The 23,934-nt window shown below is 39.9% G+C and overlaps 2 protein-coding genes across 3 annotated transcripts in view; one reads left to right on the forward strand and one right to left on the reverse strand.

Moving 5' to 3' along the window:
- Window positions 1-11,016, reverse strand: part of stxbp1a (syntaxin binding protein 1a) — a 39,917-nt gene extending 28,901 nt beyond the window's left edge. For both annotated transcript variants that reach the window (XM_082140241.1, XM_082140240.1), the window contains exon 1: window positions 10,871-11,016. In XM_082140241.1, the coding sequence (XP_081996367.1) occupies window positions 10,871-10,907 (37 nt within the window). In that variant the 5' untranslated portion in view covers window positions 10,908-11,016. The remainder of the gene's footprint in view (window positions 1-10,870) is intronic.
- A 2,194-nt stretch (window positions 11,017-13,210) lies between these two features.
- Window positions 13,211-23,934, forward strand: part of niban2a (niban apoptosis regulator 2a) — a 30,417-nt gene continuing 19,693 nt past the window's right edge. The window contains exons 1-5 of the mRNA XM_082140300.1: window positions 13,211-13,445; window positions 19,066-19,196; window positions 20,990-21,118; window positions 21,334-21,439; window positions 22,504-22,671. Coding sequence (XP_081996426.1) covers window positions 13,391-13,445; window positions 19,066-19,196; window positions 20,990-21,118; window positions 21,334-21,439; window positions 22,504-22,671 — 589 coding nt within the window. The 5' untranslated portion in view covers window positions 13,211-13,390. The remainder of the gene's footprint in view (window positions 13,446-19,065; window positions 19,197-20,989; window positions 21,119-21,333; window positions 21,440-22,503; window positions 22,672-23,934) is intronic.

Raw genomic sequence — 23,934 nt, forward strand, 5'->3', positions numbered from 1 at the left:
TTCAATGGGTTTATTGTTAGTCAGCAGAGGATTATCTGTCGTCATGAATGTACAGTATGTGTGTGTGGTTCTACAATAAACAATAAAAGAAAAGAAAATATTAGCATATAATTAAACAACAGTGCTGACATGATTCAATTAGTAAAGGTAATAAATTATAATTATTATACCTTCCCCTTTAAGTAGCTTTAACTGCTTATACATATCAAATAACCAAATAAAATACCAGGTAACACACATTATCTTCTTATTGAATTGAACTGAATTAACATACTGCTAGTTCTCAATACTATCCACCAAAAACATAGTTCTCTACTACTCAACCATAATTACACTCAAATAATAACTATACCGTTTCAGGTGAGCACACACATAAGCACAATATCAATATAAAACTAATAATACTAGGCATTAGCATGATGCTAGCGAACTTTATACTAACATACTACATAGTAACTCAGAATAGACTCTTTTAACAACCCGAGGCACCGAAATACACATACGTAAACATTTAAACCAGGGTACTCACATGTCTCTGAACGCACACATGCACGGATAGCGACACAGACGACAACTTTTCACCTCAGAAATATCTACGATGCATTTCCCAGCCAATCTCACGACTAACTCAAAAACGAAACTAAAAACTGTCGGCGCGAAAACTGCGTTCTCCCTGTGACCCCGAAACAACGCCACTGATTGGCTGATCCCCGTTACAGCAAGTCCTTCTTCACAGCCGCCCCCAAATTTGCACAGTCAAATTTGCTTTCCCATAGAAGGACTGGTGGTCTCAGGTGCTGTCTCAGGTATGGCAGGAAGTGGAACAAGACGGGCAACTGGCCGGGTATAGTTCCTGTCGTTCACCTGGATCTCCGCTGTCCTTATCCTCCCATCTGCACCTGGGATAACCTTTGTGATGCGACCAATAGGCCAGAGCGCCCTCGGGAGCTGCGGATCAATGATCATGGCGACAGTACCAGGTTGTAATGGGGCCACTTCTTTCTGCCACTTGGTGCGCGTCTGCAGGGCCGGCAGATAGTGCCTGATAAATGTCCTCCAAAATTGGTCGGCAAGGACCTGCGTATGCCTCCAGCGGCGGCGGCTCAACAGCTCGGACTCCGGATAGAACACCTGGGGCAGCGATGGGTCGGGCCGCCCCATCACAAGTAGATTGGGGGTTACTGGGTCAGGGTCCGCAACATCACTGGATACATATCCCAAGGGCTTAGAGTTTAGGATGCCCTCTATCTCGATTAGGACCGTGCGCAGGACTTCTTCTGTCACAGTCTGCATCTGGATTGTAGCATACAGGGCAGCTTTGATGGATTTGATTTCCCTCTCCCATGCACCACCAAAGTGAGGCGCACTTGGAGGGTTAAATCTAAACTGGATCTGATGTTTGGCCAGTTCTGCCTGTAAAGTGGGGTGCAGTGCCTTGAAAGACTCGTGGATTTCCCTCTCACCTCCTCTGAAATTCGTGCCCTGATCCGACAGGAGCTCCGCTGGTTTTCCCCTGCGTGAGATAAATCTGCGGAGGGCCATCAGGAAGGAATCCTGGTCGAGACTAGTCAGGACATCTATGTGGACAGCTCGGGTAGTAAGGCACTTAAATAATATACCCCAACGCTTCTCATTACGCCGTCCGATCTTGACCATGAAGGGCCCGAAACAATCCATTCCTGTAGAGAAAAAAGGTGGTTTCATCAACCGCAAGCGGGCGAGAGGTAAGTCTGCCATTTGTGGCACTGCAGGCTTCGCTCTCCATCTCCGACAATCAGGGCAGGAGTACTGGTGCCTCTTCACAGCTTCTCTTCCACGAAGGATCCAGTACCGTCGGCGAAGTTCCGCAAATAGTCGCTCTGAGCCTGGATGATGGAGGTCTCGGTCAGCATCTTGAATGATGAGTTTAGTCACCTGGTGAGCTGGGTCCAGAACTATGGGATGAATGGCTTCTGTGTCCAGCACATCACTGCGACGCAATCTGCCTCCAACTCGAATCAGCTTAAGTCGATCATCAAATTCAGGAGCTAATGTAATCAAACGGCTGGTGAAAGGGACAGGTTTCCTTTCTGAAAGGTGTTGATAGTCCTCCTCGAAGCAGTCTACCTGAACTCGTCTCAGTAGATCTATCTCAGCATCTCGATAGTCTTGTGCAGATGGCGTTGACTGACTACCTGCCGCCCCATGGCGGGACCTCACAACTGCCTCTATCATGTCCCTGAAACCATTGAATTGGCTGGCATCAAGTAAGGGCGGAAGAGTAGCGGTGATGATGGAGCCGCAAAAAGTAGCCTTGCGAAGCTCTGTGGCATCCAACTGCTCAGCCTCTGGCTTAGCAGGCCAATGCTTAGGTGACAAGCGCAAAAATGCTGGGCCATGATTCCACCGGCTCTCCCCTGCCAGCTCCCTTAGGGTCTTTCCACGCGTAATGTCATCTGCGGGATTATTTGCAGAATCCACGTACCTCCATACTTGTGCCTCAGTCAGCTCCTGGATCTCAGCGACTCTAGTGCCCACAAACACCTTAAACCTGCAAGAGTCTGACTGAAGCCACGTAAGAACGGTGGTGGAGTCTGTCCAGAGCACCACTTCATGAAGTACCAGGGTAAGTTCACGCTGCAACAGCACTGCTAACTGAGCTCCAGTCACCGCTGCACATAGCTCTAATCGCGGTATTGACTGCTGGCGCTTGGGGGCCACTCTCGACCGTGCAGTCAGAAAAGCCACCTCCACCTCACCACCTGAACCCTCCGTACGAAGGTACGCAACTGAACCGTACGCTTTTTCAGATGCGTCACAAAATATATGGAGGCTTCTGACAGAACTGGGGTGGTCCAGAGGGGGACTTGAGTAGCAGCGTGGCAAGACAATCTCTGGAAGGTGTTGCAGCTCATTCTCCCAAGTTAGCCAGGCCTTGAGGGCGTCATCTGGCAGCGACGGGTCATCCCACTCTCTCTCTTTGTTCCATAGGTGCTGCACAATGATTTTGGCCCGCGTGGCGAAGGGAACGAGAAAGCCTAGCGGATCAAAAAGCCGTGCCAGTGTACTATATATGTTCCTCATAGTCGGTGTGGGACGGTCAGTGATGTTGCACTTGTAGGCCAGAGTGTCCGAGGCGCAAAGCCATCGGAGTCCAAGTGCAAGCTCCTGTGGATCCTCCATTGACTCTGTGAGCCATAACTCGCTGCTCTGGGATCTTGCCCCTTTAGGAAGGTGGCTGATAACTTCTGGGACATTACTAGCCCACTGACGCAGCTCAAACCCCCCTGAGGCCAACAACATCTTCAATTTGTCAACCAGCTGTCTTGCTGCTGTAGAGGAGGAGAGGCTCTGTAAGTGGTTATCCACATAAAAGTAACGCTCGACGGCCACCCGGACATCCTCCTCTAGCTGGCTGTGGTCTGTCACATGCTTTTGCAGTGCAAACGTTGCACAGCAGGGGCTGCATGTTGTTCCGAAGGGGAGGACCTGCCACTCATAGACACCGGGTGGCGCCTCTTTATTCATGTCCCTCCAGACGAAACGAAGCAGGGATCTGTCTTCTGGCAGCAACCTGATCTGATGGAACATGCCTTTTATGTCGCTGCTTACAGCAACAGAATGCTCCCTGAATCTCAGCAGGACACCTAGCAGGCTGGAGGTCAATGTGGGGCCTGGTAGTAGAAGCTCATTTAGGTTGTAGCCCTTATAGGCGAAGGAGCAATTAAATACGAGTCTGTTTTTTACATTATGACTCACCATGTGGTGAGGTATAAACCAAGACTCTCTTGACGTATCCAGCTCTTCATCTGCTACCTTTTTCACGTACCCCGCCTGCTCCAATTTCAGGATCTCTGCTGCATAGGCTGATGCTCGTGTTGGGTCCTTCATCAGACGTCTCTCAGTGCTCCGCAGACTCGCCAGTACAGCATCTTTGGGGGCGTGGAGATGCGGCATGTTACTAACACGAAGCAAGGGGGTGGCGTAGCGACGGACTCCGTCAACTTCCACCCTCACTGTCCTGGTTTCCAGCATGCGAACTGCCTCTTGATCTTGCTTTGAGCGGATCACTACCTTCTCGCTCCTGTACGGCAATACGTCCATTTTCCACAGCTTCTCCACGTGATAAAGGAGCTCTGCAGAGGGTGACTGTGTGGATATATGCAGACACTGCTGTGGCTGAAGATGCTGTCGGATAATTTTGGTTGGGCCCTGAATAGTCCAGCCCAACTTGGTCTTTACAGCAGCTGGTCCTCCAGGCGGACCCATACGAACCGGCTCTACTGGAGTGATCAGGTGCGTATAGTCTGACCCAATGAGGACCATGGGGTGAACACATTCCAGTGTTTGCAAGGGAAGTCCTCTCAGGTGCTTATATTTGCGCTGAAGAGTCTTCACTGGTTGTGAATGCTCTGCCAGGCCCAACTGATCTGCAGTAAAGGCTCTCCGGATCTTGTAAGTCTTTTGGGGGTGCCTGGCAGGAGAAATAGAGAAGGAGACAGACATTCCATGTAGAACTCTAAGATCCTGGCGCACTGTCCTTAAAGCAAGGTTCTCTGGCTCCCCTTTAAGTTTAAGCTCTTTAGCAGCGGCTGGAAGTAGCATAGTCCGCTCTGACCCATCATCCAGTATCGCGTAGGTCTCCATGGCCTGCTCCCCATTATGTAGCACAACCTTTGTCACCTTCAGGAGCACCTGACTGCTGCCGGACGGCCTATCCAGATAGAGAACTTCATTGGCAGTACTCACTAAGCATGATGTGTTCTCTGTGGCTGGTGTCACTATGGCTGGTCTAATGTTAAGGTCGTGGAGAGCTTCCATGTGTCTGCCATCACAATTCTTGCACCTGGCCTTTAGTTTGCACTGTGCGGCCTGGTGACAACGACCACAACGCCAGCACCGCCTGTTTTTCTTAACCCAATCTCTCCGCTGCTCAGTTGTTAACTGGCTGAATTTAGTGCACTGGTTCAGGTAATGCAGGGCGTTGGTACAGTATGGGCAGGGTAGGGCGACTTTGCCTTGTGGATTGGCACTGGTAGATAAGACTACTGGGACAGTCGGGCAACTTGAAGATTGTTCAGCTCCATGGAGGACTGTGGTTAGCCTGCCAAACTTTGAGTCCTTCCGTCTATCCCTCTTACCGTCTGGGTTCTCTCTGGGTCGAGACTCATATCCATACTCCTGAATCTGCAGCTCAAACTCCAGCCAGCGGGCGAAGTCTAACAGCGTAGGGACACGGATGCTGAGGGGATGTAGGTATCTCATAAACCCAGACCGCAGGTCTTGTGGAAGCTTGGACATAAGCCTAGTGACATGAGACCCACACTGAAGCTCAATATGACCTTTCTCTCCAAGTTGGTCGAGCATGCCAACTAAGGCTCTCACTCTGAGAGCAAATCCTTTAAAGGCAGTGATGTCCTGGCTACGGATGTTAGGCGCCTCCATCAGGTCTGCAATGCGCCTTAATGCTAGCTGGTGAGGTTGCCCATAATGTTCTGTTAAGGAGGCCATAGTGTCAGTGTAGGGTTGTGTAGAGTTGGTGTATGAATCTGCGATGAGGAGCGCTTCTTCAAATTTAAGATGATCAACTAAAATCTGATATTTAAACCTCTCCGTAGCATCGTGGGGGAGGAGATTTTCCAGGGAGGTCTTTAGCCTAGCAAACTCACGTGGGTCCCCTCTACTAAAGTCTGGGATGGTGGGTTGAGGACCCCGATATATGTACTCTGTAGCTCGGCGGGAGTGAAAGTCCTCGTGTCTCTGTTCATCAGCTGTGCCTGGCTCAGAAGGAAAATGGGGTGACATCTGTGGACGGACTTGCGTATCCGTTGGCTGGTATGACCTCCCCATCCGACCAGATGCAACCCGATTATCATTACCAAATGCCGGCATTCCAGGAAGCTGCTCTTGAGTGATCCCCATCTTCTTAAGGCATGTCATAAGCTCTGCCACTAACTCTGTGGGCAGTGTGGTAGTGGATAGCGGTGGCTTCTCCTCATCATCTGCCACTGGAGGGGGGGGAAGGGGCCAGTCTTCATCGTCCACTTCTCCTTTACTGGGTACCTGCACAGGTGCTAATGTGTTATGGACCGTAGCCTTTGGTGTGGGCCTTGGTGGGCTAATGGCCGCGGCGATCACTCCCAACTGCGCGTGCGGGCTGTACTCCGCAGGGGAGAGGGCCGTGTGGTGTGATGGATCTAGGCCTCTGCATGAACTAAGCTGTGTTTGCATCTCCATTACGATAAGTTGAAGCCTCCGGTTATCCTCCCTAACCTTTTGCAGCTCATCTAATATTTCAGGTGAAACCCCTGGGTTTACTCTGTGAGACAGTGGGTCTGGGGTGCTCTGATAATGGGGTCCTGAGACCACTGACTCTCTGGGATACTTAGGGCGAGCACCAGTCTGGTTCCACGGATCATAGAGCTGGGAGGTGTACAGCTGATCGATCCTGTCACCACCGTAGTAGGGCTCCTGCATCTGACGGTGGGGCTGTGGGGAGAGTGCTGCAGCCTGGGGGGGTCTCTCCACAACAGGCAGGGAGACTTCATAGTCAGCAAACCAGGTTGGCGGACGTATCTGACGTCTCGGGCGGGTATCAGGAAGTGGCGTTGCCTCCTCTCTCACAAATGGGAACATCCTCACGCACAGCGGTCACACACAAGATCCGGCTCGAAGGACCAATTTGTAATGATGACTTGATAGGACTGTATTGTAACTAGTTGGGGATAAGTGACCACTGTGGTGCATCGATAAGAATGCAATTGGATGCTTTGAATCTCTTCAATGGGTTTATTGTTAGTCAGCAGAGGATTATCTGTCGTCATGAATGTACAGTATGTGTGTGTGGTTCTACAATAAACAATAAAAGAAAAGAAAATATTAGCATATAATTAAACAACAGTGCTGACATGATTCAATTAGTAAAGGTAATAAATTATAATTATTATACCTTCCCCTTTAAGTAGCTTTAACTGCTTATACATATCAAATAACCAAATAAAATACCAGGTAACACACATTATCTTCTTATTGAATTGAACTGAATTAACATACTGCTAGTTCTCAATACTATCCACCAAAAACATAGTTCTCTACTACTCAACCATAATTACACTCAAATAATAACTATACCGTTTCAGGTGAGCACACACATAAGCACAATATCAATATAAAACTAATAATACTAGGCATTAGCATGATGCTAGCGAACTTTATACTAACATACTACATAGTAACTCAGAATAGACTCTTTTAACAACCCGAGGCACCGAAATACACATACGTAAACATTTAAACCAGGGTACTCACATGTCTCTGAACGCACACATGCACGGATAGCGACACAGACGACAACTTTTCACCTCAGAAATATCTACGATGCATTTCCCAGCCAATCTCACGACTAACTCAAAAACGAAACTAAAAACTGTCGGCGCGAAAACTGCGTTCTCCCTGTGACCCCGAAACAACGCCACTGATTGGCTGATCCCCGTTACAGCAAGTCCTTCTTCACACAAGGACTTTCGTCTTAAAGGTGCAGTAAGGAATTTCTGAGAAACACTGTTGATATTTGAAATGAACCCAAACAAACACTCTCCTCCCTTCATTGCTTCACCCCTACAAGAGTGGATGTCTCTTTATCATAGCTGAAGCGAAGCAATATAATGCTTTGTGAAAAATAAAGTGAAGATGATGAACGAATGAGAAGGAAGAACAATTAATGAACATATACACAAGAGTATATAAAAGCAAGAGTTCATTGTTTGTACCAGCAGCACACCAGCTCCCGCTGCTATAGCTAACATTACAACAACAGCATATCTTGGTTCTGTGAGACATAGCAAAACCAATCTCACTCACGTATGGAGCAGAAACAACGCAACCTCCATTTTCAGACATTCCCCTCTTTCAGCGCTGGATAGCTTTTCTAATATTAACATGGGTCCTAATTAGCTTGCCTGATCATAACCCTTCTATTTCCAGTGATATTCTGAGAGGCTGCTGACCGCAGAGCAAATGGGAGGAGCTTACGTCTAGCGAATGTAACTTGGGCCTAATGGGTGGAGCTAGAATATCCGACCACACCCTAACCCTACCCACTACTCTATCCCTCCACCCCATTAGACGTCCAGACAGGAGGAGCTGAACGTCATTTATTTCTGCAGAGAGTAGCACTTGGATATTCCACTGGCCTTATCACTTTTGTAATGTCTCTCAGCCATCTTTCTTTCTACAGTCTTTCTTTAAATCTCCCTCTTGCTCACTCTCTCTCCTCCCCTATCATGAGTGTATATGCCCCCTACTGCTGATTGGCTGCTCGGTCCGATCCACCTTCAACAGCATTTCTCAGAAATCACTTACTGCACCTTTAATTCAGCTTCAAGTTAAGAGAACAGAGAAGTGTTGTCATCTAAGGGGGTGTCATATACCCTTCATATAGGTTTTGTTTGTGGATGTATATCTGAGAATCCCTCCAGATGTTCTTTATGACTCATTGTATTGGCAAAATAAGCGTGGCAGATATATGTGTGTGTGTGAATATACAATTATATATAAATATATCAATATATTTCTTTATATAATAACTATATGTAATTATCAAACATGGTAAAGAAGATTATATTGGTTAATGTGTTTGCAGTATGCAGGATCAAAATTTGTGGAGAAATAAAAAGGAAATATATTTCCCTGAATACTGAATGTAATGTAAGGCTGAATCTGGTAAGTAGGGCATAGTATAAGCTCAATTCATGAAAATGGATCAACAAATAGGCAGGCTAACAAAAGAACTGGTTCATTCAGAACTAGACTAATGCCTATGAAAGACCCTTTAGACAAATACTATGAGTCATTTACACATGCTTTCCATCTACTCCCCTTACATTGCATCCAACATTTCCCTGTGAATATTACATCTTTTAAAAATAAAGACAAAACTATGACAATCTAAGCAATGATGTACGTGCATTTGGCCAGTCCACTCTCATCTCTTTGCTCTCTATCTGACCCTGCGTCTGATGATGTGTATCTCATGTCCCACGAGAAGACAGTGAAACCAACACACACGTACACACACACGCCAGAGACCACAGGAAAACCAATCCATCATCCTGCATGTTCGGAAGACAGAATCCAGTGCAGGTGTTCGGAGCTCTAACGATCAGGTTTCAGTCAATATTGATTATATGTATCTCTTTCATTTGGACTGGACAATGCAACAGCATTTTCACTATGATGTAATATTTTCCATGCTTTCAGTTTTTTAGCAGGTGTTTAAACAACATTAACTGATCTATTACAAATAAAACAAACTCAAAATGTTTAATATGATTCTGTTGAATGATGAGGGCATACATGGGTCAATGACAAATAATAAATATTAAAAATGTTGCTTTAATGTGTTCCTCAATCAAATTTAGACAAAATAATCATCATTTTAAAACCTTTTTAAACATATTTTTCAAGGTAAAAAAATATTTTCCCCCCATTTGACCTGAACAAAATGTGTCTTGTCAGAAAAGGTTTTTTTAGATGACCTAAAGGGGTTCTCTTTGAAATCCATGTTTTATCAGTTTTTATCACGTAACTACAAAATGTAGTTACAACAAAACTGATTTAAATGTGTTGGACTGAAGTTTTTCATATATTAATACTTTATTTGCTTCACTGGTTCACACGATATGTATATCGAAATTTGAGCTTTGCCATGATGAAACGTATCTGTTCATTTATTAAAAATAATAAAAACACATTAAAATGCAAGTTATAAAAAATTGTGGGGCTTTTGTGGAGAAAAACAAATGTTGGGAAAAGTAGTTTGGCATATATATATAATATATATATATATATATATATATATAAACCCCACAGTTTTTTATAACTTGCATTTTAATGTGTTTATATGATTTTTAATAAATGACCAGATGCGTTTGATCATGGCAAAGCTCAAATTTCGATTCCCAATTATAAGCATGCAAGCCCTGAGATCTCTAAAAGAGAGAGTGAGAGTCGTAACAATTGATTTCATCAACCTTTCAAACAGGTCATTTCAAAACGATTGTCTTCTTATCCTGTCGCATAAGCAAAATCTCTAAAAAACGAAAGCACCAACAACCGCCATCAATCTGTCTGCACTAAACGCCATTCTCTTGCGCTACACATGACAGATCCAGCTCCACATCTGACGGATGCGCATTCGGTGCTCTCATTTTCCACTACTCAACCGAACACGAACAACTCCGCCATTTAACGATCATCCAGCTGGAGATGCGAGCCAGCTGCATTCATGTTAAAAGCACGGGCACTTCCTGGGCAGAGCAGTTCACCAGCTGGAGCTTTACGCAATGGAATATAATGCACTGGTGATCAATCACATGGGTGAGGCTGTGCCAAAACGCATTTATTAAGCTAATTTTCGGATGTGGCAGGTAGAGTTATGCAAACATCGTTTCAATTGTATTCTCATTAGTTATACAGATAATAATAGGAGTATAATAAAATAGCATCGCAGTGGTCTGTCGACACAATTCCCTGCGTAATTCCCCAAACGTCCGTGCAGAACAAGGGCGTTCCTGTTCTGGACCATCTTTAGCAAGCTTTTTTCCCTGTTAGTCTGGTTCTCGTGCCACATATTTATAATTTAAACAACATGCAATGGGAATAAAACCTATTCATGTCATGTTCCACTGATGCACAATGCGTATCCGCAACATCCCGAGAGTAATGTCCTCCCCGTTCAGCACAATGGCAGGGAAATAACCAGCCGCATCCAGGGGAACAGAACGCTGAGGAACACTAATGACATGCAATGGGAAGGTACCATAAATTAGCACGTTCACATGGTTGAACATTAAACCTCAGTAGCCGAGGAGAATTAACATTATAGTCTTACTTTCGCCAACGACCGCCTTTAATCCAATTGGTGCCATGATGCTCGTGAGTGTTCGCCCGTGTGCAGTGTGTTCTCCTCCCTCTCCTCCTCTTGCTGTCTCTGGTTGAGCGATGCTGCGCACTCCTCACGGCAACTGACTGCGGAGATCCGTCACTGCGCATGCGCCCCTCTCTCCTCCACATGAGCTCATGATACAGATCGCCAAACGCTGAGGGCGCAAACACTGAATCAAAAGTGAATGCTTTCTTGATTTCATACTGATTTTCTTTCTTTTTTCCCCCTCCATGCCATGATCAATGGAGATTTTAAAATATCATTGCACCTGTTTCTATGGCGTTCATTGGCTGCCACTAAAGGTTTAATATTTTACATTGACTTTTAATATTAGAACTAAACTAAAACAAAGCCGTTTTAGTTTACTTCATTCAATTAAAGACATACACTACCAGTTAAAAGTTTTGGATCGGTACGTTTTTTAAAAGAAGTATCGTCTGATCACCAAAGCTGCATTTATTTGATTAAAAAACAAAAAACAACAACAACAACAAAAAAAAACAGTAATATTGTGAAATATTATTACAATATAAAACAGATGTATCCTATGTGAATATAAAGCAAATTGTAATTTATTCCTGGTATTAAAGCTGAATTTTCAGCAACATTACTCCAGTCTTTAGTGTCACATGATTCTTTAGAAATCAAATATGATGATTTGATGCTCAAGAAACATTTATGAATATTAACACTGTTGAAAACAGTTATTTACATTTTTACTTTAGGATTCTTTGAATAAAGTTCAAAAGAACAGCATTTATCTGAAATAGAAAGCTTTTGTAACATTAAACACTACCGTTCAAAAGTTTGGGGTCAGTAAGAATTTGGGGGGGAAAGAAATAAAAGAAATTAATACTTTTATTCATGAAGGAAGGATGAATTAAATTGATCAAAAGTTACAAGTTAGCATACAAACGTTACAGTAAAGACATTTATAATGTTGCAAAAGGTTCTATTTCAAATAAATGCTGTTCTTTTGAACTTTCATTAAATTTGCATCACAAGAATTCTTTTTTGAAACTGTTTTCAACATTGATAAAAATAATGTTTTTAAGCATCAAATCCGCATATTAGAATGATTTCTGAAGAGACTTCTTTTAAAAAAACATTCAAAATCTTACCGATCCAAAACTTTTTACTTGTAGTGTACACATTGTGAAGTTATTAATTAAAGATAGGCTATTATTAATGACCAATGCAAATAAAAATGATTTAATAAAAAAGACAAACTGTAACAATATTACACATTTTACTGTTGTCATGTAGCCCACAGTAGTTATCATACGTGATCATCATCAAATTTTGACCGCATGAGGGCGTCAAAACTCTACTAAACATGAACCCTTTATCGTAACGCCATTTAACTTGGTTAACTTTAGCGATGATATATAAAAAACTGTGTGTTTTGGGATCTTTTTGTTTATTTTATAATATTTATGACTTTCTAATTAAAATAATTATTGCAAAATATAATTATTTAAACAGTCACGCTAAAATAATATATTACAATTAAATTGTTTATTTTATAAATTATATTATTTCATCAATATTATTTAGTTTTTATAAAATACAAGTAGGCCTATATAAAAATTATAGGCTATTATTATATCAATATATCTAAACATTTTCATCATATAATCATAATTTAATCATATTAAATCCTAATGTTATATGAAAGTTCATTTTAATAATAATATTTTGTAACTTTTTAGTAACTTATTTTAAATGACCATGAAAAACTATAAAAAAATATTTTATGGCAAAAAAAATTTAATACAAATATTTAAACTGTGGTTTTAAGGAAATTATATTATCAAACTTCTGTGCCAAACTACAAAGCAATATGTTATTTTATTTATTTTAATTATATATATGTGTGTGTGTTATATTAAAATTTTAATATTAACTTAAAGAGAAAGCTTCAATGGCTCCATTCAAATTCCTGAAAAGTAGTTTGCATTTCCTGGAGACAATATCAGTTTGGGAATTAAGTTTTAAAGATGTTTGTGGAGAAGAATTCAATGTGGGAAAAAAATATTTAATTAATTATTGGCGAGCTATATTAAAACATATTCAGTAGTCATTTCAAAAGCAAGACGGGTTTCCACTCTTATTGAGTAAATAAATAAATAAATAAATAAAGCAAATCCCATCATATAACAAAAGCTGTATGCGATTTGATCATATCACAATAGGCTAATCAGCCGTGATTAAAAATACAACACGGTTTGTTGTGAAGCTGGGTGTGTCAGTGTGTGTAAACCACACCCTCTGAATGGCACTCATTTGACTGAACAAGTTTAAATGAGTCTTGTTTCTCGCACAGTCACGTCAACGCAAAATGAACGCCACGCTCTGAGTGACCAGGGATGGTTAATTTGGAAGACACATTTCTGTAGTGTTTCCTAAGTTTCGGATACAAAGTAACTTTCCTCAATATCTGTGATTGTCATTTAAATCGCCATCATGGGTGATGTGATTTCTTCCAACCTGGACGAAGGCAAGCGGGAGATGATTACAGGTAAAACGCGTTTGTGTTACTTTACAAAGGGATGAAGCCATTCTCGGTACAATACTTAAAACTTAAATGCTTATAGTGAACGTGGACACAACAACGACAATCGTTAAGAGAGCTTATTTAAACCGTGTAGTACAACAAAGAAAACCTGGACTCATTCGCGAGACGCGTTTTTTACTTAGAAATCACAGTCCTGTCATCATCCGTGGCTGTCAGTTCATAACTTTCTGCCTAACTCGTTTTATGTTGCACGGAAAGAATAGAGAAAGTCATGCAAAATTGTGCAAGAACGTGAAGGTGAGTAAATTATGACAGAATTGAATTTGAAGCGGTGTCTTAGAAAAAAAAATACGCCGGAATGTAAGAACGCGTCGTGTGTAAACGCCCCTTAATGCCTCAAGTATACACATACTGGTTTAATGACATTTTGAGATATTATTGAGTAATAATGTTTATATTAAAAACACTTGATATTGCTAATCCTTTTTCGAATCGGCTTCCCGTGCCATGTTTAGCGTTTAACCCTTTGGCAAAAACTGTTTTTCCTCTTTGTAAACTTCACTCAGTTTTTCTATGAGTGATTTAATATTATCTTCAAACCCTGTAATAGTATAGTTTTGTGTCCACAAATGATATTTTTTTTGGCTATATCTCTAATAATAATAATAATAAAATAAAATAGCTAAAACTATAAATAAATAAAGTATTTTGTCTGCATTATGGTTCCTGTAGTTGGTTTAGAGAACTAGTATCCTCTACCTGTAGAGACATGCTCCACTAGAACCATATATTAATTCCTCTCCCAATATGAAGGGAAATAATTATGTTCTTTAATAGAAATAGGCCTATGCTTTTCTCATTAAAGGTTTTTATCCGAAGATATCATTTGGAAAACCGCAATTATGTTTACATTTGCTTTTGTTAAACAAGGCTTTTAGGGATTTTCTAGAAACTTCCATGAACATTTCATAGATATCCTGTGCTACCAAACTGACACGTGGGAAAGGAAATGTTACCAGTCCATAATTTGTGACGTATGTGGTGGTTACTGTGCTTTGGAGCTTTCTCCTCTCCCCCCCTCATTTTTCCCTCATTTTTCCCTCATGTCAATCCTAGAAAGATCTATGAGTGTAAACAGTCTTGATAAATAAAGCCTAAGTATTCTTTTAGAACAAAGTTCTTTTAGTTGTGGAAAGCCGCCAAAGAAAGTTAAATGGAATAATATCCAAAAGATATAGGCTATGTTCCCATAATAACTTTCGGATATAACAAAAGCTCTTTTGCCTGTGACTGGAAATATTGGATCACTACAACCTTGTATGTACACACACACACACTCTTAGAACAAGTCAGGACTGGTTCACAAGTATAGGTTTCATTGTGTGGGTTTGAAGTACGAGTCTGGATCTTTCACTGATGATGATAGGCTTGAGTCACTTGAGGAGTTGCCACTTCATGAAATAATTGTCCCGTTCTAAGCTCATTTCTGAGAAATATTTCCGTGAGATCAATGCAGGTGGATCTCATGCAGACGCTTTTGCTGATGTCATAAAAAGCGATCTGCTGACTCAGCCCTCCTGAAATTCCACTGCTCTGAAATGAACTGTGGGAAGATGTTTGGTCTTCAGATGACAAAAGAGCCACCCCCATACTCTCCCTTAATGAGGCCTAGAGCAGTTATGAAGATGTTTGTGGTAGATGGACAGGAGGTCAGCAGGTTGACAGGAGGTTTGAACACAGGAAATTCCTCTTTAGACCTCCCTCGTGAACTATTTGACAAATAGGGCTGGATGTTTTCTTAGAGTAAGATCAAGTATGAACATGTCTTGGAGTAATAGGGAGGATCTTCTCAAGGTGTCCTTATGCCCTCATACATCTGTCTCCCCCTTGTCTATCACTCCCTCTATCAATTTCCTGGACAGTGCAGGGTCAATCTGCTGACTGTGCATGCGGGAGGGGATGTTTGTCATCTTTTGGTCTTTATGTTCGCTATGGTGCAATGGATAAATGGATTATTGGACTTGTAGAAGCCAGCAGTGAGATACAATTATCTAACTGGCAAACAGATGAAGTTTTGTCAAAGAATGACTTATGGTATTCTAGGTAGCATCAATAAGAGTGAGTTGAAAAATTATAAACCAATTGATAATGTGTTTCTGTATGCTACTGTTTTTCAGCAAAAGTGTCTGAATTGTAAAGTTGTCTTGGTGTTACCTGCATAAACAACTATCCCTGCATCCCTATGTGCATTCTGTCCATCCTAAATATCCATCCTAAATAGTATGTGAGATAAGTGTGTCCCAAAGCATAGGATGTTGAAAAGAGTATGGCAAAAGTCCCTGGATGGTTTTGTATTTCCGGTAGATTTTCGAAGTGTAGATCCGTGCACACTATAACGGCTAATATCTATGGAAGCTTGTTTCCGCCACAAAATAAAAAAGGTAATTGCAACTTTTTATTTCACAATTCAGAATTGTTTTTCTCTGAATTGTGACTTTACATCTCACAATTCAGACTTTTTTTTCTCAGGAATTGGGATATAAACTCACAATTGTGAGTTATTGCGAGATTCTGACTCTTTTTCTTTCTTTTTTTCGCAATTCCGATTTTTCAGAAAAAAAATAAGGATTTTCTATTTTTTTTTTATTCTGTGGCGTAAACAAGCTTCTATAAAAATCACCCACAACACATTACTTTGAAGGAGGATTCGTTTCAGGACTACAAAAAAACAAAACAAAAACATTGCGGGTGTGCAATACAAACATTACCACCGGATAAATAGTGGTTCAACAGTGTGGACTTTTATAAAGATCCGTTATAGAAACAGGAGAGTTCTCCACATGAAAGACACACAACTGGCACATCAATGTGCTGCTACTTTATTAAAAAGAAGTATTAAATTAAATGTGACGGATTTTAACTGTGACAAGATGATTAACAGGACAGTTTAAAGTGACAGGATGTGTGTAAATGTGAGACAAAGTGTCCATTAAAGATGCAATTTAATGACGTGATAGTATGTCCCAAAGCTTGTCTACTCTTTTGATACACACTCAAAAGTATGTACTTTTTCTTCAGAAAAAGAGTGCATGCTTTTTAAGGCTAGTTTTTAAAGAACTTAACTTAAAATGTAAAATTACATTTTTGTGTAAAAATTTATGAAAAATAATATATTTGTAATAATTTAAAGGAACAGGTCAAATGTAAAAAAAAAAAAAAATCATAAAAAACTGAATTTATGTAAATATAAAATCATACATTTTATTTGAAAAGAGTGAAAATATTTTTAGGATGAGCGAAATCTGACCTACTAACCTCACTTTACCAGGTATTTATTTGTATTTTTTAAGATTGCAAAATGGCCACTAGTCTCAACTGTATGCGTGGTTTTTTTTGTCTCTTTTTTAAAAAAAAATGTTATGCTTTGTTACAGGTAGTTGATCTAGTGCGTTTAAAAAAACAAAAAATCTTTTAGATGCCATGAACCAGCTGTTATGATCTTTATGTGAGGGAACCCTTTCCCAAAGGCGTGTGTGTATACACGCGTGTAAATATTATTTGGAAAATATTTAGTGGCTATTATTAACTTATTACCTTTTTATACTCCCTATAGTACTGTACTGGGACAGTATTTTATTTATTTAAATGAATTTTAAGTATCTTAAAATAAATTTTTTATTATTTATTTTTTCTAAACATTTCTACGGACCCTCTAGCATTCCCTTGCAGCCCCTCCAGGTTTGAGAACCACTGTTCTAATGTCCACACTCCGAGTGAAACCCATCTTGAGATGTGATGAGTGACGTGATGTGCTGTGTTCGCAATGGAATTCAATTTCAGCGCTTCTGAAGATAACGTAGTTTTCCTGCGAATCGACACCGATACCTGTTCCTCCTGTGCCGATTGAACGTCTATAAACGCTCTCTGCAAATATACATGTGAATGAATAGTCAACACTGAGCCAAAGCAAACTGAGTCTACAAGTTATTCTAGTTTAATACAATAGTGGGTCTTCTAGAGGACGGTCTACCTCAGACGCGTCGGCTGCTGCATTCATGCAAACAAAACAACATGCTTTTCATGTTCAAATTTCCTGTAACAAGAAGCTTCTAATCTGATGGATTTCTTAAGAAAAATAGGTGCAAGTGGAAAGATTCTTTCCGTTGGAGACATAGGCCATGGTACAGTAAACGGAAATACCCAGAAGGCCATGTGTACTTGGAGCACTGTACTATAAATTTAGTTTGACATCAGATGTGGCCGCCTTCCTTTTCCGTCCTTGTCAGGTTGTTCCTTCCTGTTCTTATGGAAGCATCTCCTTTCACATGCATGCGAACATGCCTCAAGAGATTGTTTAAAGGGATAGTTCACCCAAAAATGAAAATTCTGTCATTTACTCACCCTCAAGTTGTTTCAAACCTGTATGAATTTCTTTTTTCTGCTGAACACAAAAGAAGATATTTTGAAAAATGTCTGTAACCAAACAGTTGATGGACCCCATTGACTTCCATAGTATTTTTTTTTTTTTTCTACTATGGAAGTCATTGGGGTCCATCAACTGTTTGGTTACAGACATTTTTCAAAATATCATCTTTTGTGTTCAGCAGAAAAAATAAATTCATACAGGTTTGAAACGACTTGAGGGTGAGTAAATGATGACAGAATTTTCATTTTTGGGTGAACTATCCCTTTAACAAGTTCATTTTAAATACCAAGGATAGCCTATCGTTTGCTGTAAAACTAGACCAAGATACTTTGAATATGGCATTCAAATGTGATCGCCTCCAATCATGCGTCACTTTTTCCATTTATTGCCCCCTTTATATAAGCAAATTATTCTTAATAGCACCATCTTCTTTTCATAAAGCTTCGATAAGCCTGCAGGCTCAGGTCTTTTCATTTTTAATGTGTATTTTCATACTGTGTCTGTTTGTGTATTTCCACACTTGACTGTTTTTGCAACTTTCTCTTTTTATCAAGAACGCCCTTTAATTGTTGACCTCCTTTTGTGTTCTAACCCTATTGAATTTCTGGAAAGCTTGGATCAGCATTTACACATGTATATATTTCCACATAACTGTTATGATGTCGCAACAGAATACATGGTGAGGATTGCACAGTCTGTCCCAAAAATCATGTTTATTTTGGTTAATGTTATTATTTGTCATTTGAACCGTGATATTATAATCCCTTATATTTCATATGGCAGTGTATTTTATAAATTATTATGTATTTATTTATTTATTTTGATAATTTATTATCTAAATGACTTTGTATTGTTTTTTAAATAGAATATAGGCCTAAAGGAATTTATTATTATTATTATATAACTAAGAATCTTGGATCAAGTTACACTCTGTGTGTGTGTGTTTGCATCTTTGTTGTTATCTTACCTAATTGCTATTGGGAACAATTCACAACTAAAAGACTTAACTAACTCAACAGGTTTCTAACATTTTGTGATTGGATGAAATGGTGGTATAGACATTTAACAATAAAAGTAACCTCCAACAAATGCAACCTGCAATTTTCAGTAAACTCTGCAGCTGAAAGGTGATCATTTCTTTCCTCTGCTGCGGTCCTGCTTAAAATCTAACGTTCCTGTGTGTCTGTTCCAACCTAGCCCGCACCAGTGCCGTGATGGCAGAGTTTGGGAGGTTTTACGAGCAGCAGTACGCCGTGGCTTTGTTCAACAGTGTGCGCTTTGAGATCGAAGGAGGAGGGAATGTCCAGACACAACTACTACATAGAAAGGTAAAGGCCCTCATATTTCCATGAATTTCACCTTTACATCCCAGAACGAAAATGAAATGGCAAAGAAACCAGGTTAACCCCCCACCCCAGGTTAAAATGAGGTAAGAAATAAGGCTCTTTCCTTTTTTTTTTTTTTGCCATTTTCCCTCCTCATTTAGAAGGCTCTCTGTGGTCTTGCTTATCGGCATGGAGTCGGTAAAAAGGAAGTGGAACAAATTTCGCACAAGTTAAATAGCCGTAACAGAAACCCGAATAGCACACACACAAAGCACATAAAGACTTCAGTCGCCATTCCACCAACTGATAAATCATGCCAGCCCACATTTCCACTGACTTGAGTGATGAATATTGACATAACTAACAACATAACCAGCTCACAAATGATCTTTGAGCATTACTCTCTTTGTTTATTACTCTCAGCAGGTCTAAGGAGCCTAAACCAGCTTTCGGCAGTGGAAAAATGCTTCAAATAGTTTCTGATCAGACACCAGCACACTCACTACTTTTACATGCAACCACCAAATAATCCATTAGTAATCGGATTGACAGCTCAGTCGGACTGAAAAGCCTTCATGTTAACACCTTAATTGATCCAATTGAGCTCGATCCGAATGAAAAAACATTTCGGATTCAAAGGGGTGGTTTATTCCTCTTCTAATCCGATCGGTAATCCTTAGTAATGGCATAATGACGTATGATGCGCGGAACGAGCTGCAGTTGTTAAATAAAATAAATGTAAAAAATGACCCATCAGTCCTCACTTCATACTCTCATCCACAGACACTTTGTTTGGGGCGCAGGAAGGGGTGTTTTTACTGTTTGATAAATATAAGCAGCGTGGCATAACGGTTCATGTGCTCGTCGTTTCCTAATCTGGACCCAAAATAGATAAATATTAAGTCTGCTCTTCAAAACAAAGAAAAAAGCAATTTAGGAGAATTGCTCAAACAGCGGGAAACTCTGTACATTCGTACAGTGTGTACATGTCTAATAATCAATTCTGATTAGAAGCTTGTGGCATATAAACACATACATCAACCCGATCACTTTATTTATCGTTCATGTAAACACTACGCTCGGATTCATCAATCGTAATGAATACATTCCGATTGAAACAAAAGGTGCGCATGTAAACAGCCACTGTCAGTTTGAATTGGGACCCCCGGTTATCTCCGTTATCTTAACTAATCTGGAGACCAATGAGAAAGGAAAATGTTCACAATTGAAGGCTGCTGAGTTTTTAAACTTTCTACAAAGTCCCCTACCTCTCCAATTATCAACTGTCCATGATGTAATTTGATCTCAACTCAACACAGAAATCGAGACTACAGCCAAGAAAAACGCTTCTCAAGAACTGTGCACAATAATTTTTCAAGTCCCTTAATTGTTATGAGCCAAGACAGCTGGACTTGAAAATATTTGTCTATTTTTTAAAAACAATTTTTGGATTTGGTTTCAAAGATTAACCGATTAAGCATGTTCAAAGGCATGTTCACTCACCGGCGGTAAATTTGTCATCATTAGCAGAAAGCTGTGGTTTTGATTGTAGACATAACACAACCTTGAATGCCTTTTATATACCAGTTGCTCTGCCCATTTCTTATTTTAGGCTGAATCACTGAGATCAATGTTATATAAACACATCTTCAGCTAGCCTTTTTGTTATTCCAGACTGTTGGGAGTGTTTCATGTTGGTCTTCCAAACATCATTCATTGTATTGTTTAGTCATGCTTTCATCTAGTACAATGATTTTGATTCGCATTCATTTAAAATGTGTTTGTTCCCACCACAGGACCCTCTGAAGAACAAGTCCATCTTCTCCGGAGGTCTGTTTCAGTATCTGGAAGAGAGCAAGAAATGGAGGAGTCGCTTTTTGTACGTGGGCGACTCTTACAACATCGCCTTGTATGAGAGCAAAGCGGTGAGTGTAAACCGCTGAGTGTGGTTTATTTATCTTTTTATGTTCACCACAAACACACCCAGCTCAGATAATTAAATGTAAACAAAAGAAAAATGATCTGAATGTTAATCTTGCATTATTGGACCTCTCTTAAATTGCATTGCTGTTAGTGGGCATGTACTGTATGTCATTTCCTCAGCTGCAGATGCATTCTGAAAAGTCTGTTTCCTCTACAGGCACATGATCGAGGTCTACACTCCAAAGGGGTCATTAACTGTGCCGGGTACAGAGCCCTAACCTCTATGGAGGAGTACCTGGAGCTTCTCAATAATAGCCTGAGTGGTGAGAAATGAATTAATATGATAAATAAATAACATGATACAAAAAAAAAAGTTGTTTAGAAAGTCCTATTGTTTAAAGATTCTTATAGGAATGTAGTACAAAATTATTTTAATAATGTCCAAGTAGGGTTTAAAAATTACATTATATACATTAGGGTTAGGCTTTTATGTATAATACATATAAAGGTATTTATAATGTTTGTTAAAATGCAATGTATAATTTCTAGATAATTGTAACCAAAGTTATAATGCTTTATAAGATTTGCACATTCCTAAATTGTTTTTGTCATGTTTTCATCTAAAGGTTTAACAATAATTCGATAAATTAAGCGTAGCGTCAGTTCTGGCAGGTCCCGTAAGTCAAGCTCGTATCAGCTGACACTCTGCTGATCCACGTCTACCTATAGGAATACGATGCCTATCACTGTATACATATATAAGCTCCATCAGTATTATCAACAGCTATCGTGTTTTATCAGGAGCGAATTACCCTCTTCCATCCCCAGCTCCGTCAGGATGGCATTCTGATTCCCCTTGACTCAGAATAAATTCTTGAATTATGTTGTACTTTAAAATATTGAATTAATGATATCTGCAATACATTCATGTTGGTTCTGTTGGGTTTACCCTAAGGGGGGTTATTGCTGCTCTCCCTGCTCTTATCCATGCTCGGCTGCATGGGAGTTCTTGAACAGAACCATACCGCCAATCCTAACTGTATGCAATTGCGAATCGTATTTGACGATAGTGGTCCTGACAGAAGTATTATAACTGTGGTTACAGATATTCATGAGACCATAAAATGCATCATAAGGTGCATAAGGCATAATTAAATGCATTATTTTTTTATATGCATTAATAATTTTATAATGCAGTAAATATAAAGGCTTTAGGTGAAGTGTTACAGAAAGTTCTTATTTGATCTCATAATATAATATGTATCATTTTATTTATGTATGGACAGGATAAATTGCAGAATGAGTTCTCTGATTAGACTATACTTCTGTATACAGCGTATTCAGTGTAATTTGTGTTCATCTTCTTGTATTGTGTCTGTTGTTTTAGATACAAAGGCCAAAGTGGCAAGTGCCCCATTTCTGAAGTGCCCCACACAGTTTCCCCTAATCCTATGGCATCCATATGCCCGCCATTACTACTTCTGTGTGATGACAGAGAAAGAACAGACGAAGTGGCATGCCGTCTTCCAGGACTGTGTGAGACACACCAACAACGGTGAGTCACTATCACAAACAATGACAAAACAAAGAAGTCCTGCTGTTTGACAAAAACACGCACATTTAATTTTTTTTTCAGTGTATCTGCTTTGCTGAGTTTAAAAAGATTTATCTTATCTACTTTACTCATTTATATCACATTTGCAGGAAACGGTGGTTCATGTTCTTGTGGTGTTTTGTGCGCACTAAAGATGCACATTGTCATGAGAATGTTCCTGTAGTTTGTTTTGGGGAAATAAAAAATGCTGTAGATTTTGCCAGATTAACTACTTTACTGTGCTCCAAAATAACAAAAAACAAAAACAAAACAAGATTTGACTGTCTTCCCCCCTTTCAATCAAACATAATCTATAGAGTTTCTAGCTAAATATTTAAAGAATTCCCTGAATGCCTTTGTAATAATTCATAGTATTATATTACCTTAATCTCCACCCTCACAAATCTTCTGGCTCATTGTCATATTTCAAATCACACAACAGGGTGTGTGTCTGTGTTTGTGAGGGGGAAAAAGGTTGTCACAGTTTGAAATGTTGAATGCCTTTGAAATTACTTTAAGGTGTGGAGGATGTTCCTTTTGGAATTTTAACTGATGTTAAATATCCCATGCAAGAACTATGAAATTATTATTATTATTATTATTATTATTAATTTTTTGATTCATCATTAATGCGCTGATATTAGCCCCTTTCACACATATAGTCTTTACTGGTAACTTACCAGTAACAGATCATGTGTGAGCAGGAACTTTTCAACTATACCGGTAAATTGGTTCCGGCAATTTATCAGTGAGCGAAGTTGTAACATTACCAGTAAATTACCGGTATATGTGCTGTGTGAACGTGGAATGAAGATTACCGGTAATTTGCTCGTACCAGAAGTGATTTAGGCCAATCAGAAGCCGTTGAAACTATATAACTAACATTTCAAAAGTTTAGGGTCAGTAAGATATTATGGTCTGTTTTTACTGTATATTTGATCAAATAAATGCAGCATTGCTGAGCATAAGAGACTTCTTTAAAAAAAAAAAAATTTAAATGTAGTTATTAATAATTTGTTACATTTAAATAGCGCTTTTCTGAGTAGGCCTACTTCATATGGAAGGGGGAATCTCCTCAACCACCACCAAGGTTAAGATTATTGAAAGATAATTCGTACCGCTGCATAAAAGGTTTAAATCAAAAATGTTACGTTTCTAAAGAATGTCACACTGTAGACATTGCAAAACTAATAAAAGGAGGAATTGTGCAGTTAAGATAGCGGC

Source organism: Leuciscus leuciscus, assembly GCF_965113295.1.
Source record: "Leuciscus leuciscus genome assembly, chromosome: 16".
Classification (NCBI taxonomy): Eukaryota; Metazoa; Chordata; class Actinopteri; order Cypriniformes; family Leuciscidae; genus Leuciscus; species Leuciscus leuciscus.